Source organism: Drosophila simulans, chromosome 3L (genome assembly GCF_016746395.2).
Source record: "Drosophila simulans strain w501 chromosome 3L, Prin_Dsim_3.1, whole genome shotgun sequence".
In the NCBI taxonomy this organism is placed as follows: domain Eukaryota; kingdom Metazoa; phylum Arthropoda; class Insecta; order Diptera; family Drosophilidae; genus Drosophila; species Drosophila simulans.
This window is the reverse complement of record NC_052522.2, coordinates 9477735-9484413: the sequence shown is the minus strand read 5'-3', so window position 1 is coordinate 9484413 and position 6679 is coordinate 9477735. Positions and strand designations below refer to the sequence as shown.

At 42.2% G+C, this 6679-nt stretch overlaps 3 protein-coding genes across 15 annotated transcripts in view; 1 reads left to right on the top strand and 2 right to left on the bottom strand.

The window, feature by feature from the left end:
* Positions 1–647: 647 nt before the first annotated feature.
* On the bottom strand, positions 648–2782 carry LOC6737468 (tubulin alpha-4 chain). Its single transcript, XM_002084268.4, has 2 exons — positions 2629–2782; positions 648–2117 (listed from the first exon to the last, which is right to left on the bottom strand). Exons 1-2 carry the CDS (start codon positions 2629–2631, stop codon positions 732–734), a joined length of 1389 nt encoding a protein of 462 aa, XP_002084304.1. The 5' UTR covers positions 2632–2782; the 3' UTR covers positions 648–731.
* A 257-nt stretch (positions 2783–3039) lies between these two features.
* On the bottom strand, positions 3040–4681 carry LOC6737467 (metallophosphoesterase domain-containing protein 1). 3 transcript variants are annotated; one of them, XM_016171232.3, is made up of 2 exons: positions 4529–4681; positions 3040–4126 (listed from the first exon to the last, which is right to left on the bottom strand). In XM_016171232.3, the coding sequence occupies exon 2, from the start codon at positions 4116–4118 to the stop codon at positions 3216–3218; it is 903 nt and encodes a 300-aa protein (XP_016031253.1). In that variant the 5' UTR covers positions 4119–4126; positions 4529–4681; the 3' UTR covers positions 3040–3215. The 3 variants fall into 3 exon arrangements, with proteins under 3 accessions (XP_016031253.1, XP_016031252.1, XP_016031251.1); XM_016171231.3 differs by lacking the exon at positions 4529–4681 and adding an exon at positions 4345–4447; XM_016171230.3 differs by lacking the exon at positions 4529–4681 and adding an exon at positions 4251–4265.
* Positions 4682–4849: 168 nt separating this feature from the next.
* The window catches only part of LOC6737466 (protein furry), a 47663-nt gene continuing 45833 nt past the window's right edge, over positions 4850–6679 (top strand). For all 11 annotated transcript variants that reach the window (XM_016169847.3, XM_016169846.3, XM_016169848.3 and 8 more), the window contains exon 1: positions 4850–5217. In XM_016169847.3, coding sequence (XP_016031237.1) covers positions 5163–5217 — 55 coding nt within the window. In that variant the 5' untranslated portion in view covers positions 4850–5162. The remainder of the gene's footprint in view (positions 5218–6679) is intronic.

Sequence of the window (6679 nt, the reverse complement as noted above, 5' to 3'; positions counted from 1 at the left end):
ACAAACTTTTGCCGTTTTCTGATTTTACAAGTTAACACGAACGATAAATTCCCAGTTGATTGGTGTAAACATTGGCCTGCTCTTAGAGAGAAATTTAGATTTGTAGATTAACACCGTAGAAGATATAGACCCAAAACACACACACACACACTCACACAAGCACACCCCCACATATACACCCACACACCACACAACAAAAAATTGTAATTTTACACTGTGCAACTACTTTTTGATGATTCTTTATTGTAAGCTCATGAAGAAAAAAAAAACGCAAAATACTTGCAAGTTCAAAACAAAATCTAGTAAAATTAAGTAAAACAAAAAAATACAATTGAAAAGAACATAGCAAATAGGCGTTAAAAAATAATAAACAACCAAACAAACAACTAAAAAAACTAAAGAAAAAATACAAAAAAATATTACAGAAAACTAAAGCAAGAATGTGTTTTTACTGGATTTATGGAAAGATTAGATATTTTAAAACACCTTTTGATGATTGGATAGATATTTTTTGGGACTGGAATATAATTGTTATAGTATAGTTTACTTTTACTTTAACTGCTTAAGCATTTAAATCCAACTTTAATTAACAGAAATCCTGGTTTTTAAGCTATATCCTCAACCCTTGCCCAAAAAAACTCAACTGATTCAAACTCTTGGTTAATTTATTTACACATAATTATTGGATATTGTAGTGACTGCAGTCTGGCCGGGATTGTTGGGATGTGGGCTTAGAACTCATCGAAGTCCTCGTCGCCGCCCTCCTCGGCATTGTCCAGACCGACCTCCTCGAAGTCGCGTTCCAGGACGGCGATATTCTCGCGCGCCTCCGTGAACTCGCCCTCCTCCATGCCCTCGCCCACGTACCAATGGACGAAGGCCCGCTTCTTGAACATCAGATCGAACTTGTAGGAGAGATTGGAGAAGGCCACCGAGATGGCGGTGGTGTTGGACAGCATGCAGCAGGCCCTCGAGGTCTTGGCCAAATCTCCATCCGGCACAAAGGCGGGCTTCTCGTAGTTGATGCCAATCTTGAAGCCAGTGGGACACCAGTCCACGAATTGAATGTGCCGCTTGGACTTGATGGCCGAGACAGCGGCATTCACATCCTTGGGCACCACATCCCCCCTGTACAGCATGCAGCAGGCCATGAATTTGCCCGCACGGGGATCACACTTGACCATCATGTTGGAGGACTCGAAACAGGCATTGGTCAAAGTGGTAATCGCATGCTGTTCGTGGGCCGATCTCTCGGCGGACATCAGTGGGGCATAGGCCACCAGGGGAAAGTGGATTCTGGGGAAGGGCACCAGATTCGTCTGGAACTCATTCAGATCCACGTTCATGGAGCCACTGAAACGCAGAGAAGCCGTTGTGGAGCTCACTATTTGGGCGATCAAACGATTCAGATTCCTATAGGCGGGCCTGTCCACACCCAAGCTATTGTTGCATATATCGTAGATGGCCTCGTTGTCCACCATGAACACACAGTCCGAGTGATCCATGGTGGAGTGGGTGGTCAGCAGGGCGTTGTATGGCTCCACCACGGCGGTGGAGACCTTGGGCGATGGATAGACGGCAAAGTCCAGCTTGCACTTCTTGCTGTAATCGGTGGACAAGCGCTCCACCAACAGGGATGTGAATCCCGAACCAGTACCACCGCCCAACGAGTGGAAGATGAGGAATCCCTGCAAGCTGTCGCACTGCTCTGCGATCTTCTGCAGCCGTGAGGTCACCCTATCGATCACCTCCTTGCCAATGGAGTAACGACCTCGGGCATAGTTATTGGCCGCATCTTCCTTTCCAGAAATCAGTTGCTCCGGATGATAGAGCTCCCTCATGCAGCCATTCCGCACATCATCGATGACCGTCGGTTCCAGATCGACGAAAATCGAGCGTGGCACTTGTTTCCCATTGCCGGTCTCCGTGAAGAAGGTCCTAGCATCGTTGGCCGAGGTGTCGTGACCCACACTGGCACTGCTCCCGCTGGCCGTCAGCTCCTCCTTGGTCTTCAGGCTGCCGTCCAGGTTGATGCCGTGCTCCAGCAGGTACAGCTCCCAGCAGGCATTACCGATCTGGATGCCGCACTGGCCAATCTGGATGGAGACTACTTCGCGCTGGTGGAGGAAAACATAAAAGTGGTGAGCTGGGCAAGAGAAGGCGCCATTGTTTAAGGTTAGGTTAGGTCCTCCCTTTGTATTTTACTTCTTTTATAAATTACTCACTAAAACTAATATCAAGAATAATATCATATGACGAAAAAGTAATACTCTTTTGTCCTTGGAACATTTCATTAATTTCAAAGAAAAAGTTCAGAATAAAGAATAAGAATATTTATTATATTCTTAAAAAATATTGATTGCCTGTTATAATACATACAAGGAATATATTTTAGAATAATTATAAGATCGTCATATTTTTCAAGGATTTGTGGGCAGTAACAGTTAAGACTTTTCAAAAAATTCGAAATTAGTATAAAATATGATGCTATTCATTTCCAATTAACTCTTATTCATTTTCACTTCCCACATCTTTTCATTTCACATCTTCTTACACATCTTTTCTGATTTTGAATTTCACTTCCAGCTTTTCGCAACTCTTAAACTAATTAGTTTTTCTTCTTCTCACCATATTATTTTTTTTTTGCTGGACTAAAATTGGGAGTATACAAATTAAAATCTACTGCGGGACCTCTTTTTTTTATAATTTTTTGGTCGCCACGCGAAAAGTGCAGCCTCAGGTTAGTTGGTTCGCTGATTGGGGAGTCACTGGAAAAGCGCCGTTACTTGGCGCCAAAGAGGAATGTCAAATTGGGAGACAGGGCTGCTAAGCAATAATCATTCCAAGGTTTTTCCAAACCATTTCTGGCGGCTTATCGATACCAATTTGAAAATATATGTATGTTTGCTTTACCTTCACTTTAATAATTATTATAAATTATATTAAATCTTATTAAAAACCTTCAAAAGCTTAGGTGTCTTCAAAACTTGTTTATTTTTTCAAATTTATATATTGACTAATGCACTCTACTTGAATAAATATTTTATGGCATCTTTCTGTAAAGAGGATTTATTTCGTGCGAATTGAATTCTACCTCTCTAGACACCTACAATTGTGCTTCAAAATCTTTACAGACGAAATATCTTAACTTAAACATAAAGTGGGACGAAAATAAATTCATTGAACCTGACACAATAAATAATCATCTAGGCATGCTAATCCTTGCGAAATCCGGGGGGCAGCGTCACATCGAAAACGATGGGGGCATTGTTGGGTAGGTAGTTGATGTCACACGTTGAGGCATTCACAAAGATGATCCTGCCATCGCTTGTGATGCCGTAGCCTTCGTGTACATGTCCAAAGACGTGGTATTTTGGGCGCACTCGTTGCTGCACTGTGCTGAGAAGCTCCACACAACCGGCTCGTACGCCGGAACAGCAGAGATCGCCGTGACCCACGGGCGGCGTATGGGTGACCAGAATATCGATGCCTTCCGGTATTTGATTCCACTTATCCAAACAGGCAGTTCCACGTGGAACATTAAAGGCCCAGCGGCAAAATTCGGGTTGCCATGGCGATCCATAAATTTGAATGCCCCAAATCTCGAGTAGTTCATCCTCCAAATACCGACAGTTGGTCAGAACATCACGGACATTCTGCGTTTGCACGGCGCTCTCCAAGTTCTCCTTGGCATTGCCCAGAGTGGGCAGATCATCGAGGATGGACATGCCCGTGTGTTTGCTGCTCGAAGCATGACTTTTGCTCTTCTGGAAAGGATGGGTAAAGGTTCTGTCGAAGCTGAGCTCATGATTGCCAGCAATCACGATCTTGTGGCGATGGGGCAGTGCTCCAATCCAGGTGTTGAACTCCTCCACCTCCTCCAGTTGGCCGCATTTGGTGAAATCGCCGGCATGAATGAATATATCGCCATCTGGTATATCGAACTTGATGTAGGGCGTCAAGGAGTGCGTGTCGGACATGCAAACCACTCGAGCCTTGTTGGGCGCCACCGTGGTGGTCGGTGGCTTCATCGTCACCTTGATCACGCGCTGCGTTTTGCTGATCTCCCTCCAAGCGGCCGTGGGGTCCTGGCTCAGCGGATGCACTGGCACTTCCATTTTGATATCTGCAATGGTAGCGTGTGAGGATTATTATGTATTTTCTTATGAAGAACTGGTTTGTTTATCTATAATTTAGCATGGTATTTAAGCACAGATACTAAATCTTTTGTTCCAGATATGTTATCTTACTAAGACAGTTCTTTAATTTTAAAGTACTGGGAAGTATGTGTTTTTCTTGTGATTCATAAATTTCATATTTTAAAATATTATTCAATGCAGTTACATTTGTTTAAAGAGGACAGACACTTGAAAAAGATTTAATAAGTGTGGTAGTTGTGCCAATATAATTGGCGTACGTTCCAGTTTGGGAACCGTTTGTAACTATATCTAAAAAGTAGAGTTAAAAGTCACAACTAATACAGGTAACAAGTTCATTTGTCAAAATCAATAGTGTTCCATTTACTTACTATTATTTATGAACTTTCCTAGTGATTCTTCCTTTTTAGCTTCTTTGCGCCTCGTCGACTTCTGATTGTTTTGCCATTGTGTTAGGCCTTTAACCACACGTTGCAATCGCCGGCGACATGGTCGAGCCCTGATTAGCGCGCGTTTATTTATGTTTAGTCAAGTATTTGCAGATAAATGCGATACTAATTTGATAATACCAATCAAAATACAAGAAATTGAGTGTTCACGCGTGACGTCATTGCCGGGGCAAACAGCTGAGCGCTGATAGCGCAACGTAACAAAACGTAACGTACAATCGCCTATCGATTGGCAAGTTTCTAACGTAGCCCTGGTCAAAACAAAAATCAGCTGCTTCATAATTTTCTGCTTCTTCGCTACGCGTAAATTTTCGTCCAACATTTGCAATAAAAAACGTTCTGAAAATTGCCTAAATCAAATTGGAAATAGTGTTTTTTTCTTGTGCCCTTGTGCCAAAGTATGATAGAAGTGTTCTTTGAGTGTTCAAAAACGTGAAACGTGATTAAAAGCTGAAATTCCACGCTGGGCAAGCAAAAAATGGCCGCAGCTGCAACTTTTGCAGACGCGTATTGTTTTTAGCCATCAATTTTTAATTAGGAAGTGTATTGGATTGCAATGGATCAATTGGAGCTGCAGGACGATTTGTTTGCCTTGGAAGCAGGTGTTGCAGGTGAGTTTTTCGCAATTTGGCGTCTTGTTTTCGTTTTCAGCTGCATAAGTGGCTATTTTTGGGATTTAAACAGCCTTCTGCGTGATTTTCTCGATTTTCCCTTTTGCATCGCGCAACTCTTGCGTTTAACTGCACTTGTTCTTAGTTTTTTGCTTTTGTTTGCTAATTGCACACGCCCACTAATTGTTTGCCTGTGTGCGCTGTTGTGTGTGTGTGTGTGTGTGTTATCTCACTGCATTTCACTCACTGCCTCGCCTCCTTTGTTCTCTCCCGCCCCTCCCACTCGCACCTTCACACACTTCACCTCTTTTGCATCTGTTTATCCGTTATCCATTTGTTTGTTTGCTTTGTCTTCCTCATTTGTTAAGTGATGATTCACTTTGATTGCCGGCCATCCACACGCACTCGCCATCTCTCTCTCGCCGACTCTCTTTCTCCTGCTCGCACTTGCACACCTAATCAAATTGAACAATTTATGGTTTTGATTCACTGTACCACAGTGGAGCAAGTTCTTAGTGCACAGGAAACGGTTTGTTTACTTTGAAAAACTTCTATCCTAAGGGCTTCTAAGTGTTTATATGTACGATATCTTCACAGAGAGTCGCCGGTGTGTTTGGGCGTCTATGAAAATATTTACCTCTTCTCTCGATTTAGATCAAAGTGAGATTTTCATTCTAATTTTGGGTTCTTTGTTTACACTTGGGTATCGCAAATTTTGCAACAAAGGAATATACAGCTATATATGTACATATGTGTGTACATATGTTTGCTTTTGGCTTCAATCTGAGAACTTAAATGTTTGCTTTGCGAATTTGTCGCTAGGGAACCATTAGTTTAATGGGGAGCACTTAAGAAAGCACTTAATACATCTACAAAAGTATGTAGTTACGTCAAAACGAAATTAAACTTAAATAAGTTTAAAATTTAATGAATAATATATACCAAAGATAATGAACACAAGCTGTGCAATAAATAATCTAGTATTTGTCTGAAACAAATAAGTCCTTGCCCACCGTTGACATAATGCAGTTTACATCTTTTCCTTTGTCTTCTTTAATTTATGGACACAACGTTTTCCCTTTTTCCTTATACTTTGTTTTTTTTTTTTTGGCGCACAGCAATTTTTCATTATATTCCGAGATTGATTTACCGCCGATTTAAGCCGGTACGCGATCCGATTTGGCCCTATCTCAATGTTTCCCCCGAAAACAAACCCGCCCACTCACTTCTACGCTTTTCATTCACAATCGCAACAAAAAAAAATAAAAGGCGGGAAAAACAGAGTGCCAAATAAACCTTGATAATGACATTCAGCGCCGAAAGAGGAAGAAAAGCAAAACAAACGTCTGGCGTCAATGGGTGTGTTGGGCTTTTATTTCCATTTGGTTTTGCTGCTCTTACAGCAGCAGCAGCACCACCACCACCACTACCATCGCTACCACCATCAGCACCACCTGGCAGT